An 18,694-nucleotide genomic window follows, 5' to 3' on the forward strand; every position below is an offset into this window, starting at 1 on the left:
TTTGATAAATAAGTCTTATTTTCCCAGTGATCCTTACTCCAAAGCACACACTCAACTATAAAACTAACCAATAAATCAAATGGGAACAGGCACACATCTGCTTCCTCGCATTGCATAAATTTTGTCCGGAAACCATCTCATGTTAGCAGCACAGCCCACAGGAGAAATTCTAACTTTTCAGAAACAAACGATGTGGGAGTTGAAGCCCAAGTGAAACAGTACAGCTGAAGATTAGAGACAAACTTCATAATCATGAAAGAATTAGGAATACAAAATGGACAGACCTTGTTGGGCCAAGGAACCTCCAACTACAAATCATGGCTTACCTAAATTTCAGGAGGATCAATTGGTAAAAAACAAAGGCTGTGTGCCAAAGCACCGCTGCAACAAGCAAACTGAAAACCAGCTCAACCCTGCCAAATGAGCTGGTATGTGCCTGTAGCAGCAGCAGACTTACATGCTTCGTGTAGGAGGAGACAACGTTTCCTGTGCTGTGACAGAAACTTGTGGTAGTGTCTGTGTGAGGTCTGCAGTCACTGACGATACAAACCACAGAGACATAACACCTGAAGGAAAATGGACACAGCCATCCTGACTATATACTTACCTCTTTCTGGGTGAGCAGCCTCCATACATACAGGCACAGGTGCAACTGTAACAGTTTAGGCTCTGCTTTGGGTGCATTATTTTTCTCAGAAAAGTAAGAGTTCAAAACACCAGCATCTATCAGCTGAAGAACAAAGAAGCCTATATGTTTTTCATTTGTCTGTCGGACATGACACAGCAACAGCCTGCCTGTAACATGATTTTGCAATACTGTGCCTACTATGAATATAAATGAAACATATATGACAGTGAAACATTTTCTGACATCAAGTCTTCTGCTCAGTTTTGCCTCGTCTGCAAAAGACGTGTGATCCTACTATGGGTACCAATTTCCCATCTTTTACTAAACTATGATGAAAAAATGTTTTCAAGGAAAAAAGAAAACCCCTCCTCTCCAGCTGCCTGTTACTTTGTCTTGGGAAAAGGTGTCTCCTGTCATGGTATAATTTGAAAGATTCAATGTAACCAACTCTTAATTGAACAATGTAAAGGAATAAGAATGCGTATTCCACGGTGTGCACTGGAATATGTACAAACGTCACAATCTCACCCTCCTACGCACTTGCACGTCCCAAAAATCCAAACTCATGGGAGTATTGATGAGCAGCTGATATATCTCTGACCTCAATACTATTTTCCTCCTCTCCACACCAGACAAAAGACCCACAATTTTGGACTACATGTATGAGAAAGGGCTACACCACACCTTCAGCAGTCTCAACAGTATACGTCAGTCTCTCCAACCTTCAGTTCCCGCACAGTATGGTGAACTGTGCCATGGAAGCACATGTGGCTTGGCTAAACTTCCCTAAATCCATTGCTAAAATCTTGGGGAAAAGGAAAAATCCATCCCCATGAGACCACCACCGGTCAGTAAATGTTCAGTGCAAAGGTTTTTGTTTTTGCACCGTAACATCAGCATCCAAAAGGGGCAATAATTCCCACTATGCTACAACATGGATTTTATCAGTATAACAGCAATGCTAACATTCAGGAGGACAGTTCAGTCCATGCTATAATGTGAACCCTCTGTGAATACCACATCACGGTGGGCTAGAGCTGATTTAGTGCTGCATTGATGTCCTAAGGAAACCTGACACAGAAACGCTTTGTCTTGGAAGTGAAACAGTAATCCTGAAGTATTTGGATCGATTTATCTTTAGCCTGTGAGATGTCACACAGCGTCATTTGGCTAACTTTGCACTGAACCCTGCTACACTGAGCCTGACTGCATTAGTAGCCTCTTGAATGACACAGTGTAAAGTAGCCCTAATGTCATACTCCAGATCTGCAACCAAACTGTCTCCTGGGCAACATAACCGCGCAAGCCCTGGGCCATCTGCTGGCTTACAAGGCCACTCTCTAAGAATAGACAAGCAGTCAGGCGGTGGCAGAGGCCAACACACAGCCGTAGTAACAAAAACAAGCAAATGTGAGACATGTGAACACATACAATGGAAAAAGGAAGAGCAAACAGCAGTGCCAGGAGAGTCAAAGTGTTACCCAGCCTGACAACCAGCCTGAGTCCATCGCCAATTTTTTTTTTTTTTTTTTTGAATCAGCAATGCTTCCTAATGATTCCCCTTTCATTCTCAGGGCTAAGGATGCACTGACAATTAGCAATCGTCATTCACTGCTATTTTATACAATTGTCCCTTATGTACCCGAGTTACAGCTCTGACATTTATACAGTACATCCACAACAGGCTCTAAAGTGTCTATTTATGATTCAGATCTGTTTTCGAGTGTTACGATTTCCCACAAACAAAGCATTAATAACCTTTTCCACTGCAAATAAACTACAATAATGAGTAACCTCATTATATATGAGCAGAGACATACAGTTTGACTCAGATCACAACTCAGCGGCCTCAGCCGTTAAATCCAAACTGCTCTCAAACGAGACAGACCCAGCAGATGCATCAAAATAGAACAATGTATCAGACATATGAGACTTCACTGGAATACAATTCCTACGAAGGGCACCGTTATTTATCTGAGGCAGAAAAAAAAAAAAGCCAGTGAGCCAGTGGGAAGCAAAGTTAAATCAAATGAAACATATGGAAAACTGACCTGGGCAGAGCACCAAACAGGTGCATCAATGAGCTGTGTTGACCCTTCAATGAGAAAAAACACATCCAAACTTCTGGCCTGCCTCTTATCTCCCTTCATCTATACAAACTCGCCAAATGAAAACAGCTTTATTAAACTGCAATGAGATGTTATGAGTGAAGATAAATTCCAATAAATATACTAGGCAGAGCATTTTTTTTTTTTTTCTTTTTGCCTCATGACATGCAAAAACGGCACTTTAGGATTAGCTGATTTGAGAGCTTTGCTTAATCAATGGAGATGAGTTCAGGCTTTTTCTTTGCATGATTGGATAGATCCCATCAAAGAGATGACTTTAGTACTTTATCTTCAAATGAGGGCGATTATAGTTGAATTGGGGCTGTTGCAATTTTTATCATTGGCATTTCTATGTGTATCCTTACATTTCTGAGGAGGATACTGTGCTGTTTGTTGTGGGTCTGCATGATAATGTTCTCTGAAAGACAAGACAACTGGTGAAAAATGCCTTTACTTCAGAAAACTTGTAGTTCACTCATACTGCACTCAAAAGTGAGCTTCTGTTGTTTGTTATTTCAGCATTACGGTAGTGGTTGTTTCCTGTCACCCAAGGCTTCAAAGCAGTACAAACCACAGCATTTACTTCCGCACTAGAATTAATTGTAGCTTAAAGGCGCACTCCACTATTTTTAAAGTTTACTCAGTCACAAGGGGTACTACTCAGCTTGTGAGCACAATCATAAAATGGCTCTGAATGTTTTCTGTGGCTCTGAAGGAGGAATTGTAAAGTCTGACAAAATAACCCTGATAATGTCACAGCGATGTCATCGGGGTTATCTCAGCTTGAGCTTCAAGTATATCAAATTTTTCTACAAACTCAGAGTGAGGACTTTGAAAGAGAGAAATGTTGTGTTGCATTATTGGATCCATTGTTTTTGGAGACTGACCCATACTCCTGACTAAAAGTCAGGATATCTCGGCCTCTGATGCTTCAATTTTGACCCTGTTTTTTTTATATGGCTGTTGCAAGTCCCCTAACTTTATGGATGAACAATGATAAAATCAATGGAGTATGCCTTAAATTAACTATTATTCCTTTATTTAGATTGAGACAGGGCATTTTCATCCGTATGTCTCATGTATTGTACAGTATCAGAGCACTGTAGGGTCAAATAAGTAAATATGGATTATTACTGTTAATTCATCATTTCATTTCATATAAAGGTGGATAAGCTTCTGAAAAACTGCATAAATCCAGTAACAGTTAACCTCTCATTTGTAAGCATTACATTATTTTATTCAGGACAAAAGTTATGACTGTACAGCCTTTAAGTGAAAGAGTACTCAACATGTTTCTTGGAAAACATTATAGTAGAATACAGCAGAATTTATTGTTGTTAATCCTGAATGCTGACAAAGCTGGACTAGAAAATACAATATGGTTTTCACGCAGGATTCTTGTCTGGCTTCAACCCTCACAGAAAAGTAATACATCATGTAAATATTTCAAAAAGTATGCAACATGTAAACATTTAGCTGACAGATATCGATAATCGCTATCCTGATGCATCGAGGCCACTTTGTTCCTTCCTTAGACTGACCTGTAATCTAACTCTCCTGGAAAACTAACACAAACTGTTTCGATCAGATACAACTTTCAGTCTTCGCTGTAACAGAGAATCCCCTTCCCACTCTAGATTCACACATAACTCAAAAATCCCCTCTCAAGGCCTTCATTAAAATCCCATCAGGAACATCGCATCCAACCCTACATTTAATATTCACTGAGTGAAACTTGAACGCGCCAATGCCAGAAACAAAGTCTTCATTGTATTCTTGAGAAGACTCCTAAAAACCAAAGAAATTCAGTTTCCATCTATCCACACATGCCACATCACCGCTCCCCTGTTTTGAATTATGTGAGAACGTAGGTTTTTGTATGTTATTGTTTGACTCCAGCCCAGTTTCTGACAGTATCAGTATGGTAAATATCCTGCAGAAAAAAAAAGAGACAAAGACAGAAAGAAATCGTAAAATGATTTGCATGCACAACATGTAATTAGTCCTGATGAGCCAACAGTTTTTGCTGTATGCTGTATGCTTTAGGTGATGACTGACGTTGTATATAAGGCACTGGTCTATGTGGGAGGATTTCATAATTGACCATTTGATCTCAGTTCTGGATTCAAACAGAAATTCTGCCATCAGGGAAGAACTAAGCTTTTAATGTGCATGCTACGCTCATACTGATGTTACACTCCACCTCTGAGATGAACTGTGTGGAAAATCCTGCTGCAGTCATGCAGGATACAGTTGCAAGAAAAGGAGACCTAAACAATAACAAGATATTTTCTCATGTTCCCTGCAGCAGGCACATAACATTGAACTTTGTTGCATTTAGACACATCAGCGTACCAAAATCAGGGGTCAGATAAAGAGATTCAGCCTTGCAAATATATCAACCAAAGAAATCTACCAACAGTCTTAATCACCAAACTCAGCCTGTACTGAGGATAAGAAATGTCTTTTATCCACCTCTGACTCCCCTTTAAGCTGTTTTCAGTTAAGTGGGTCATGAGTGAGGTTGTTTACTATAAATAAAACCTTTTTAACCTCTAGCAGACAATGTTACCTTTGATGAAAAGTTGGGGTGGTACCCAAATTATAGATAACTGATAAAGTCGTTTAAAAAAAATAAATAAAGTTAACTTTTTAAGTAACGTGTCCTGGACAAATGGGATTCCTCTAAAAGTAGGGATGCTTGTAGTCAATTAAGGTAATCTGGTAATTACTTGGTTTCCTTCCTTTTCCTGTCTTCAGTCTGCCTAAGCATATGTTCAAAAGCAATCCAGTCACTCCTTAGGGGGGCTGAGAATTGGGGAAAAGAGGGTATCATGTCTGTTCTTCCACTCACACACTTTAACTCACACAGTTACTGACAGCTCTTAAACACTGTCTGCTATTTGAAACAACATTTTTAACATGGTTCCCATGATGTAAAACCCCTGAATCTCTGCCCTGGTGAATTTCAGTTGCATTTTTTTCTCTCCCATGTGTGTGTCTATCTAAGTGCATTTCTCTGTAAGTGTTTTCACTCTCTGTCTTTTTTAAACCGGAGATGACATTTCCACTGGTCCTTTGGTGGCTCTCTCTAAAGAGGAAGAGATCATAAAGTTTTATGCCTGCTGCCACTTGGAAGAGATAGATGGAGAGTCCAGAAAGAAGAGGGCAGCACAAGAGTTGAGTGACAGTCCTAAGTGTGTCACATGAATACAGGATTAACATATCATATAAAAAAATGTATGGAGTAGTTTTACGAGTAGAGTCTGATAGAGTCTCAAATGAGAAATACACCGTTTCGTCTTCGGATACAAGCACATTAAAACCTATCACTACTCATTTCAGTTTCAATGTAAACACATCACTGCCATTTCCAGTCACACACTAATTGCTTATTTTCCTGATAATGAGTAATGGCACTAATAGACTTAGTGGAAAACAGGAGAGACAATAGTGGCTTGCCCCCAACTGTGACAAAAAGTCATCCAACCTCTTACACAGAGCAGATGGTTTAAACCCACGGCGCATTTGAGTGCAGCGCAGCTGTAATCTGCAGTGACAAATCTTCAAATTTTAAAAGCATAAGTATATGTTTCACAGGAAGGGCTCTATGCAAAAATAAGACATCAGGCACAGAAATACAGCTCCGAAAACGGATAGCTGGGCAGAAAATAAACTCCTGTATGTCAATGTCAGTAAGTTACTACATCAGATTGCAACATTTGCACACACACACACTCAAAAATAAAAATAAAAATAAAAAAAGCCTGAATGCTGGAGCTGCACTTAGGCTATACTTTGGATAAGCAGTAGACAAAATATTGTAAAAACCTAATAGACCTTGAAACAAAAGGGTTGAGTTATATTTGTTTGGGTGCCAATTACCAGTATTTGTCAGCTCTACTGAGGCCCAGAAATCAGCACTTTGGTATGCATGTTTTCAAAGAAACGCAAGACCAGATTTTGAATCCTCTTTGCCCAAATCACAGGTGCACTGGTCAAAGAAGTGTGAAAGTATTCATGTCAGGGATTACAGTCAGAATAAAGACAGCACAGGGATAAAACACAGGAACCACAGTCACAAGTTTAAACTGGCAAGATGGATGTGATCGACTACTAGGTTACGTGGCATAACAGCTAATATTGTGGCAGTGCCTAAAATCCTGATTTACTACCAATGACTTTCCAAAAAAGGAGTTAAAATATTATTTTGTAAAAAGGTCTGATATTGGGCAGACCACAATCCTGGAGTGTGTTTCAAACACTCAACTCTTTCTGAAATGTTTGTGAAAGCATTTGCTGTTTTTTTGACTGGCGTACCTGACTTCCATGTCAAGTGTAAGCATGGTTTTAAAAATGAGCACAGGCCACTAGTTTAATGTTACACTGCATTGTTTGAGTGAGATTAGATAACGGTGTGTTTACAGGAGGTAGCAACAGAGTGAGGACAACAGAAGGGAGCTGGGAGGATAGAGGAGGTTCTCTCTGGGCTGTCATGTACATCCAAGTGGAAATCCCTCTCACTCATACCCCCATCGATACTTTGAAACCAGAGGAACGCGAAGATTAAAAGTCCTGAGGTGTTTCGCCATCATAATAACTCCCTGCCGTGTCTGACGATGAGGTTCGGCGAAGTCGACGACAGCTACATCTGACACAAACAGACGTCGGCACTTCAGAAACTGGCCCACTTCATCTTTCAGTGTTGTCACTTGTGTGGGCCCACTGAGAATGTGACCCGTGCCCTAACGTGGGGCAAAGCAGATGGTGCTGCTCGGTATTGAAATAGAGTTCTACACATGGAAACTTCTGGTAGTGTAGATAGCAACCTGTCCGAAAACACCTCGAAAAGATTGAAATAGTGAGAAGAGACGGAGCGGGGGGTCAGTGAGGCAAATGGCATGACCAGAGACAGATGAGATGTGAGATAAATGCTATAATAACAATGGTTTGGATTGATAGCTGTAAGCAGAGAGCGAGCACATGAGAAAGTATAAAGCCTAACACAGCAGGGAAGTCATAGTGGTGCTGAGTACTATTGTGAGAGCCCACTGTTCTGGGCAGCTCTCAGTACTGTAGGCTGACTGACCACAGCCATAACTCAAAGCCCAAACGTTTCTGAGAAACATGGAAGGGGACACTAGGAGGTTAAAGCCGCAAACCCCTCCACAGCTGCAGTACGGCAACTGGTACAGGGCAGGGATGGATGCTGTGCAGCGCTTATTGAGAGGAAATGAGAGCTCATTTAGTTGCATATAAAATGTATTGTTAATTAGGTCTTTTTTCAGTTCACCATTGTACTTTTAACACAGTCTGGTGTGTGGAGATGCGTGATAACGATCATACTGAGAAGGACAAAAATAAAAGTCAAATAACTCTGTTTAGACGCCTCAGCAAGACAGTATAACAGCTTGAAGATGTTTGGAAATGAATTAAAATACTGCGTGCCTCTCTTAGACTCCTAAGTAGTAAGTAGTAGTAAGAATAAAATACAGTTCTTGACTAATTACCAAAATGTTTCCATACTTGTCTACAAATCTACAACCCAGTCTAAGAATCCAAGTGCAAACAGCACCAGAGGAAGAAACAAGAGTAAGCGATCCAAACTGTTTTATCAAGATGTCTACATTTAAATACTTCTATGAAGAAACCAATAAATTATATGTTTTATTAAATATGTGGTGACGGTTAAGGAATTCCATTCTGTAAAATACATTTTCAATAATAAATTCTCAAGTGCAAGCTGGGGATCGATTGTAATGTGAACAAATAGGACATTCTGTCATTTCCAATTATCGTCCCAGAATCTAAAAAAAAGTGACAGATGAGACATAATACCACAGTGCCTCGTGGCATTATGCTGCCACAGTGCTGTGGAAGAGAGCAAGAAAAAAATGGCATATTCCGCCCTCTCCCCTCCACCCCTCCACCCGTCCAGTGTTGGCAGGTCCACAACTTGTCACCTCTGACAGGATATGAAATGTCTCACTTCCTCCCATCTGTGACATACGTGTAGAACAAAAAACATCCTCCCACTGTGGGCATCTCGAGTGATACCCAGTACAAGACATGTTTGCAGAAATTTATCTTCGACTTCCTTCTGCATTTTACAAAAGGACTGCTAGTCAGTCATTTCTTAAGACAAACTGCTGATGACAAAACCACAAACAAAAACACAACTATGCTATTCACTTGCTGATGGAACAGGAAAATAAGGCAAGTCCACATAAGATTCTACTGTATACACATGGATACAATTAGCTAGAGAACTACGAGGACATACTGTATGTGGGAAAGAATATTTTCAGACAACCAGTCTGGTCGTTCACTGTAAAACAAGTTTATGCCTCTTCTCCTCCCAGCCTTGCTGCCTTCAGGGCAAATTCTTTGGTCAAAAAAATTGGGCCAAAAGTGCGCTGCAGTGTCCAACATGATGGGAACAACAAGTTAGATCTATACAGGGGTGGATTTACCTTTGAAGAATCAGGTTTGAACTCTTTGCGTGCACCTGTAACACAACACATGGTTTCTTGAAAATGATTTCTCTCACAGGACTAGCTATGTGATATCAGGATTTTAATTCCAGCAAGAAAAAAAAAACTGTTTGAATTTATTTCATTCTGCTGGCCCAAAAAAATCCTAATGAAGTGCTTATCTGTGGTGATTAAATTAGCCATTATCAGCAGGTCAAAGCTGATTAGCAACATGCAAACAATAGCTGAGTGGCTTTAACTGGCGCCTATTGTAATAATGCTCAGATATAAATCAGATAGGAGGCAGCATTAGGAATTTGAGGATTCATTGAATGCTAAGCTTCAGGACACTGACATAACAGGGTGACAACTGTGGGAAAATAAATCCAAATTAAGTGTTTAGTTCAATGATGCTCTGTGGGTATTGTGGCACTGTTACTGTGATTTGAGGATAGCACCCAAGTGCAGCTTATTCACGTGGTAGTCTCAATGTGCAAGGTCAAATGCAACACTTTTCTTGTCAGATATATTGTGGCTGGTGCAAAGCGAGATACTTATAACACAGGTGATAACACGTCTACAAGATTAGACTGCAAATGGAGCAGAAAAACACCCACTGTACAAGTGTCGGTTCTCTTGTGTTTCTTTAGTGAGGAGTTGACAAAGATTTTGAGTGCAGCATCCAACAAAACAGCTATTTAACCAATGTACTGCAAACTGTGTACAAGTTAACCATGTGATGAACTGAAAACACAGAAGATAACTGATTTCTCTGGTTTTGCTGTCCTCTGGGGCACAAAATTAAAGCTATGTGACTAACCTCAACCTAATTTTCTTCCCACCAGAAGACTCAGGAGAAGAGCTCATTCGATTCCCTGTGGAAGAGCAAAACTCAAACTGAAAATATGACCTGTTCATCTCTTCAACTCTCCTTGAACTTGGCAAGAAAATCTCTCGAGAGCAGACACGAGGGATTGCCAAAATTAAATCACGTCAAAACAGCTTGGCCCCATCAGTGCCTGGCTAATCTACTGCACTGGATCAAAGACAGCCTGGAAACTCTGCCTAATGTGACAGGAGCTGAGGCTAAAGGAGAAAAGATGACTGGAGAGAGCTCTGGAGAACTGACAACTTAAAGAGTAATAGGGGCTATCCTGATTGGTCGACGCTCTGTCCCATTATGGCAGATTGATTATCCATGCATGCTCCCGACCTGAAGACACAATGGGAGGGAAAGGGAGAAAGAAAAGAGGAGGGGAGTGTATGAGGGAGGGGGTAGAGTGGTAGAGCTGACCCCCCAAACTCGCCCTGATGGCTGAACAATGGGAAAGGGAAAGGACAGAGAGAGAAAAAAAGAGAGAAATAAGAGAGCACACAGCCTGCACACTAAATTTGGAGTTTTCAACAGATCTCCTGCGAACAACACACTCACTCTCCACCTCTCAGCCTCAACACTTCATTTTCTACACGGCACTCACGCGACACCTGGTAAACTAACTTTGACAACAGCAGCCTGAAAGCACCAATCCATATCTGTTTCAGCCTCCCCTCCCTCTTCAGCACTTATTCTGCCTCTTTCTCCTGTCTCTAATATCATTCACAGCTCTAGTAGCAAGATGGAAAAGCACACGGCAAACATGAAAATCGACAACTCACCCAACCCTTTCCTCTCCTTCTCCCCTCTCTCTTCCTCTCCCACTCTCTTCCTCTCTCAATCACAGCTCCAGCTGGTGAGGCTGGGCTGCTGCTGCTCTCCTGGCCACGCCCACAGCCCAGTCATGTGACCGCCATCCCAAGTGGCTGGGAAGGCACTGGGCAGCCACACCCCTCATTCAGAGAAAGTGAATGGAGAACAATGTGGATATCGACGCAATCTCAAACCACGTGCTATCAAGTAGACCCACTCGACGAAAAGCTGTGTTTGTACAGTTTAATCAAAAAGATAGACAGTGGGAGAGTGTGATTATGACAAAATACAGGAACATTTATTTTCATTATTTCCTCACTGTCTGTGTGTGTGGGTGAAAGTGTGTGTGTGTGTGTGTGTGTGTGTGTGTGTGTGTGTGTGTGTGTGCTTGTGTGTTTGCAAAAGACAGGAGGCAATATCCTCCTTACTTCCGTCCTTGTGTGTGTCCATCTGCTTTCTCCCTCCCACCACGTTGTTTCACGGAGGAGGGTATGAGATCATTTGTGCATGTGTGTGTGTGCGTGCGTGCGTTGTTTGTGCATCGTGTGTGTGTGTGTGTGTGTGTGCGTGTGTGTGTGTGTGTGTCCGCACTGAAAACAATTGGTCATGTCTCTCCTTGAACCCTCCAGGGCTCTCTCTCTCTCTCTCTCTTTGACAAACACGCACACACACACATATCCCTCAAAACTCTGGTTGACTCGTAACTAAATCCATGACTAACACAGAACATTTCTGACTTTAGAGAAAAAAAAAAAAAGCAAAAATTTGACATTTTAGGAACTCTGCTCATTCTAGGCTGTGAAAAAATTAAAACCACTTGCTGGACACTTACACACGTAATCAGTGAGCTCTACAGGTGCTGGCAGGCAGATTTTTTTTACCTTTACACAGAGCCGGGCTAGCTGTTTTCCCTTTTTCCAGAGTTTGTGCTAAACTATGCTAATGGGTTGCTGACTTTATCAGCCATAGATTCACCAGACAAACATGAGAGCGGTATCAATCTTCTCATCTAAGTCTCACAAAGAAAAGAAAGATAAGCAAGAAGGTGTAGTTTTTCAAAATGTCAAACTGCTGCTTCCAGAAATCATCTTTCAGACAGAAGGGTCCCTGACTAAATGACAAACATAGGCAGTTATGATGGATGTTTTTATACATTTTCTATGGTGCTGTTGCCATGCCATCTCTATTTTCATTTGCCTATTTTGACCCACCACCACTCAGCTTACAGTACATGAAATACTCATGTAACAACTTAGTCAATAATGGCTGCAAAACAGATGAAAGTGGTTCCAAAATCCAAATGTTCTCTGGAAATCTGTATTGCTCTGCTGTGCTTCCTGTGTCCCAGTTCACCCGCAAGAGAGGGATTCGCATTTATCACAGCCAACCCGCGTACTGCAAAATACTAATGTAGTCGAAACGTGAAAAGATGTTTTCTAAGAATAGATTTTAAGATTAAAGAAAGAGGCTGGTTATTAAATGGATTTTATCTTGACTGAACAAGAAAGTGATTAATTTGTTCCTTTGTTGATATGGTTCATCCTTTTTCCATCAGCATAGAGACTGAAGGCCTGAGAGAGGTTTTCATAACATTCAGCACAAATGTTTCCTTCCCGTCAAAGTTGGAGCAGAAGCTCACATTTGGCTGTGGTTTTGTTGTGAATGTGAATGCACAGAAGCCTGAACGCATGGATGTGTATCAGGTAATCTGTGCTGCACAGTACTGAAACGTAGGCATTATTGTTATGAGTTTCCATTTACAAATCTTAAAGGTCTCATGCTATTGAAAAATCATGCAGTAGACTCAGCTATCACTGCTCTAGCTTGTCAATATTTTATCAGCTAGTAGTGTTATTGATAGATTCATCATAGAAATGCAGTCATGTCTGGCAATGGACTGTCTCTCAACAAATGTCTTGTTTTTTTGTTTTGTTTTTTTCTTGAGATAAGGATCCTAAATCTGTCACAGGTCTACGTACCATGTGGAAAAAGGACAAAATTTAAATGTTTTTATTGTCCCGCAAAACTGAAGCACAGCTGTTCTGGGGGTCTGGGCAAAACTTCTGACACATTCCCACTGTATATCTCTTTTTATCAAAGAAAACATTTTCCATATAGCTGTCACTAAACAATAAACAACGCTGTCAGTATGAAACCCATGACCCAGCAGTGTCAGAAGTTGCCATTTCTTCCCGTGGGAACTAAAGATCAAAGTAGAGGTCTGCGGTATTAGCATTATTTTATTAGTCCCGCAAAGAGCCTAAAAAGCAGCTTTCCGCAAAAAACGTTTGGAAAATAAATTCAATTACAATCCAAACTGGGTGATTAACTGTGTTAGGCAGGGGCCATGCAATGAAAGTGTGTGTTTGTGTGTATCTCATGGACAATTTTCATCTACACCCATGTCAAAATAAGTATATACTGTATCATACAGTTCCATGCTTACATTATTCATTGTCGTGACAAGACAGGCACATCTTCACAAACAGATTTCAGAAAACGCATAGAGAAAAAGGTCTGTGCAAGTGAGATATCCCATCTAAATGTCCACCCATATTTTATCTACAAAACTCAACCAGGAGTCTGATTTTTTTTTAAAGTGAAGTCATGCGCTCACCGGTGCTCTGCAAAGCTCAAATTAAGGGACTTTCGTTGTGTTTCATTGCTTTTCTTTTGAAACCTAGTAGCCATTTTGGCTCAAATCACATCACAACTTTTAACAATTACATCAACCCATGTGGGCTGAAGAGGTAACTGAAGACTAATATGCGGTGATGACTGGCACGCTGAGAGCCGCACTGGGGAAACTCTGTGATTGGCCCAGAGGTCAGGGCTGATTGCTTAAGGCCACCCAATCAGGGCAGAGCACATATGGAGCTGGTTAAAAGAGCCACCTCCATGACTCAGCGGACCAAGTGACTCAGTGACACGTCCTCCCCGAGGGAGGCCTAGAGCCGAAGAAAAGGCTGAAAGCAAGGAGGAGGAGGGGAGCAAGGAAAAGAGCAGGCAAAGGGAAAAAAAGAGATGAAATGCAGGAAGAGGAGGCGGGGATGTGATGGGGTTGAGGATGGAAGAGTAAGGAGCAGAAGGGAGAAGGGGAAAGAGGAAGAACATCTGGCTTGGCCTGGATATCTACAGGGAAGATATCTGGTCTGTTGGAGACTTCCTGTTGTGTTTCTTTTGCTGTGGTTGCTTTGCTCCCCTGTGGTGCAAATGGAGACAGCATGTGTGTGATGAGTGAGGAAGGTTTATCTCCACACCCTAAAGGGGCCTCCAAGAGTCAGCCCCCCCCACCCCCCCCACCCCCGCCCACCCCCACCCCCAGTTGAAATTCACTGAACATACATTAACAGCACAGATGGATTAATCTGTGTATTTATCTTCAGCTGCCTCACATGCTGACAGTGAAATACTGCAGTCCTCCAGGCTTATTCCTCAGACGTGTACATTTCTCCTAAAGGTTACAATAACTCAGGCATGTGTTTACTTTTTCGTCAACTTTTTACTGGGTAACAGGGTAAAAAGTCTGCACTGTTTTTATAATGACGACCGCAAAGAAGATAAACTGGTCAGATTTTGTGGCCTGAGCATTTGTTTATGGGGGAATGTATGTCTAGGATGTCTTTTTGTCCGTTTTACGCCACCAAAGCTTTCACAGCTGGACTGCTTAACGCTGAGAGCTGGCACTAAGGACTTAGAAAGACAGAGAGCACGAGCAGCCTTTGCCACTTTCAGGTATCATGCTCAAACTAAGCCATTTTTCTTTTAGAAGCATTGTTTTCTTTCACATTAAACCACAGCAACTCTCAGGCGAGAACCTGTTTCCTCAACTCGAGAGAATGACAAAAGGAAGTGCAGAATACTGTCTCATAAGCAGATTTGTTTCAACTAAACAATGAGGTTTGCAAGAAAAACAAAAGAAAGAAAGGGGAAAACAAAACAAAAAAAACATTCAATCAGCATCTCGGGATGTTTCAGTGCATCCAATTCCCATATCCCCATCTGAAGAGGATACATAGTGCCTCGGCCTGATCGGCCCTAATGGAAACCAGTCAGTCATCCTGCCTCTGCAGAGAGATAGTCTAAAACAGCCAAGCTCTTGCACAGACACAATAGACAGCCAAGCAGATACTCACAGAGATTTTCCATATTGTGGTTGTTGTATATCTCACTGCAAGTGGAAGCCATTTCTGCTGTCAGCCTTTTTCTGTCTCTTCTCTCTCTTTTTTCCAGTAGGGTTTAACATGAAAAAACACAATGATAAGGCAAGAAAGCTCCAGAATATTTCCCAGCCTGTATGTTTTGTCTATATGACAGCTGCTGTTAAATTTTGCACTGGTCTGTGGATGAACAAGAGCTTATCTAACTAACTACGCTCCCTGATGCACACACCAATGTGTACTCTCTATTTCTGATGCTCTGGAGTGGAAGCCTTCCCTGATGAACAATAAACACATCGACTCCATGGGATCGGCCTTCTGGGGAATCCCTGGCCCCTCTCTGGATGTGTGGGGGCGAGGGACAGAGATGACTCAACTTCAAAAATGAAGAGAAGATGGAAGGAGCACTGTAATTAAACTCTTTGTGCGGTTGCTGCATGTTTTCCAGAATCACATAACCAAGTTATGATGCTAATTATCTATAATAGAGACCTTCCATGTGAAGATACAGGGAAGGAGATAGAGACAAAGAATTTTCTGCTTTTAGCAATCACGAACCATCATCTTTGTGAATCGGTCATTTGGTGTTACATTTAAAATTGGTTTACCAGGAATGGTCTACCAGAAGCCCTTTGGTCCATGACAGAATCTACATATTTAGTCTTACATTAGGTATCACGCAGTAACTCATCCGTGGGAACTCACCTTTCCCCCAAATCTTCAGTTGTGTGTGTGCTTCCTTGATCGCCCTGAGGGATTTTGATGTCTGCGCTCAGCTGTGTAGCATCAAGAAGCACTTCGCAACATCGAGGCTGGGGTTGAAACTTCACCTGAGGCTGCCCCAAGCTCCATTGCTAAGGCTTTTCTCAACAGAAGATGGTGTTCTTCGAAGAAGCTACAGTAATGGCCCACAAACCATAAAGCTGCACTTATATTTTCTAAACCCCTAAATCATTACTGCAAACCTCAGTTATGGCAAAATATCCAGTCATAGAGCAGCAGTCTGTGCCAATTATTGCACAGGTAAGACTTGAGTATCCTTAATGATTCAATAAAAGCTGTCATTCAGCTACGCAGCACGTCTGCACAAGGCTTGCTTGGTTAATCCAAAACATTAACCTGGGGGAGAGAAGGGGGGGGTACTTAAACACAAAAGGATTAATACCAGAAAATGTATGCATTACTTGCCTGCACAGAACTGTTACCAAATTCTATGTTATACAATAAAATGCCAAGTTTTTTGTTTTGTTTTGTTTTTTTACACTGTACTGCTTAAATGCTTCAATTCTTCCCTTAAATAGAAATAGCGATGAGATTTCTACAGTAGAATGTCACATGTACAGACCTGAAAGCCCGGAAACACTGTAAATGGCACTGAAACAACACTTCAGCGTCACTTCATCACAGCCAAGTGGACCGTTATGCTTTTACAGCATCTTGGTAACACTAGCCCTGCTGGAGTTTTGTTTATGTCACATTAAAACACCTTTTAAGACTCCCGCATCTGTGGTTTCAGGCTTGATTGGTTTTTTTTATTTATGGAAAAATACTCACAAAATTACAGCAGAAATGTTTGTTTTGAGTATATTTCACTTAGCAACATCACATCTAACCATTTCCTTTGTCTGAAGTTCCAGTTGATAGAGGAAGTTTCCTAAACACTGTTAGTCCAGGCCAGACTCTATGCATGTTCTTGCCTGCTGTAAGCTGGCAAAGGTTCGCTACCAAAACAAAGTGCTGTGATTAGCTTTTATTGCTGAAGAATATGAACAAGCTAGTTAGACTGGCTTTATCTTCCTCTGATTAACAATTCTGTAACACATTTCTGATGTGTTGCACCAGTCTACACGACCAAACAAATGACAAACACTCAACTGCATAGTCAGTTGTGGTTGGTGTAACATAAGGGAGAAGACTACACCTCCTCTCATGTGTCATGTTCCACACATGCTGACTTCAGACAGACACACACCCTCACACATGAATTCCTCTCCCAACTCTTCGACTTTCATCTCCTCATTTCAGCAGATGGCAGGACTGTAGCACAAATGGCCATCTGTCAGTCCACACACACACACACACACACACACACACACACACACACACACACACACACACACACACACACACACACACACACACACACACACACACACACACAGAAAACAGTTATTGTTTTTCCAGTATGTCTTCTACCAGCCAACAGGTGGGCCAAACATCATTAACAGAGAATGTGGAGAAAGAACTGACCTCACATGAACCATTCTTCTTCATTAAAGCCACTCGGGGTGTAAATATAAACCTGTCACTTTGCAGATGGTCCAACCGAGCCAAAGACAATTTCACCAAAACTCCATGGTCATTAAGGAGAAACAGTTTTTTTCAGCTTCAGAAATTACAAGATAGTAATACATTCTATTATTGTGGCTTTTATGAGTAACAGAATTGCCTTGCAAGTCTAATTGATGTGGTAATAAAGTATGTAATTGTGTATTTTGAGGACAGGTAGCCCTGGCTACTGGCTGCAGCTCAGTCCTCCCAGGTCAGCTATGTTTGATTAATGACACCGGAAAAGAAACCAAACTATTACTCACACTGCCATGGTCTCTTTTCCATCTCATGCCCAACATGACTGAGGTTTCATTTCTTCATTTTCATGGCCAAGATAAAAGACATGATTTTCCCATCAGTTTCTTGGACAAATGAACCAATCATATCTGGATAATAAAAAGGGATGATTCACCTGGACATGGAGCAGATAAATGAGGATAATGTCAAATGAGACTAAACGTTATATCATTTTACTTCATCAAACTGCAATGGCCCATATCCTACTATTTGTCATTTATCTAATGGAAATGGAAAAAGGTCAGCAAAGGTGGTTTGTGTGTGTGTGTGTGTGTGTGTGTGTGTGTGTGTGTGTGTGTGTGTGTGTGTGTGTGTGTGTGTGTGTGTGTGGATGTGTGTGGGTGTGTGTGGATGTGTGTATGTGCGTGTGTGTACAGTTTGTCTGTTTTCTTAAAATCCCTGTGGAAGACAAAGTGCGATCATTCTGCCAAAAGTCAAGTTCCCAGTCCGAGAGGAAGTGGAGTGCTTGAATCCATGTGTGCAAGTATGTTTTTTTAAATGTATGTAAAGGTAAAATGCGAGAATATGTCAGCTTTACATCACACAGAAGAAAGTATTACAAGAAAAGGCATTTTCTGTAGATATGGGATTTGGAAAGATGACTAAAAAGGACAAAGGTCTTTTTGCAGTGGTGGGAAACTTCTTTAACCCTTGACTTCCCCCAGATGCTCAATGTAAACTCCAACTTCCGAAAGCCTTATCTGGGGAGAGGGGGACTCTGTGTGTGTAGTGTGTGTGTTTGTGTGTCTATTTATCTGGGGCAGAAGGGCTGCCCCTTTCCCAGTTCTCTCAGCTCCTCCATCCTCCTCCTCCCCCTATATAAGATGTTCATAAAAAAAGAAAACCCTTTTATGTCCAGCTTTGTTAGTGTCCACACACTTCAAAAGGGCATGACATTGTTTCGAATGAGTGCCTGTCCTAGTGTTATATTGCAGTATTAAAAACTGGAACAGGAAAAAGCCTGACATCTGCATGTTGATGCATTTCTGTGGCAATTAAACCAATGTGCT

The 18,694-nt window shown here is 41.4% G+C and overlaps 1 protein-coding gene across 6 annotated transcripts in view; it reads right to left on the minus strand.

The window, feature by feature from the left end:
* LOC120800031 (septin-9-like) overlaps nt 1-18,694 on the minus strand; it is a 71,761-nt gene that overhangs the window by 19,002 nt on the left and 34,065 nt on the right. Inside the window, exon 1 of one of the 6 annotated variants that reach the window (XM_040145770.1) lies at nt 15,033-15,280. The exons of 3 other annotated variants lie outside the window; for them this stretch is intronic. In XM_040145770.1, coding sequence (XP_040001704.1) covers nt 15,033-15,084 — 52 coding nt within the window. In that variant the 5' untranslated portion in view covers nt 15,085-15,280. Of the gene's footprint in view, nt 1-326; nt 421-10,865; nt 10,985-15,032; nt 15,281-18,694 lie in introns of those variants that run through there. 2 more of the 6 variants (XM_040145771.1, XM_040145772.1) reach the window with 2 other exon arrangements.

The sequence above is a fragment of the Xiphias gladius genome, chromosome 15, assembly GCF_016859285.1.
Source record: "Xiphias gladius isolate SHS-SW01 ecotype Sanya breed wild chromosome 15, ASM1685928v1, whole genome shotgun sequence".
Lineage (NCBI taxonomy): Eukaryota > Metazoa > Chordata > Actinopteri > Istiophoriformes > Xiphiidae > Xiphias > Xiphias gladius.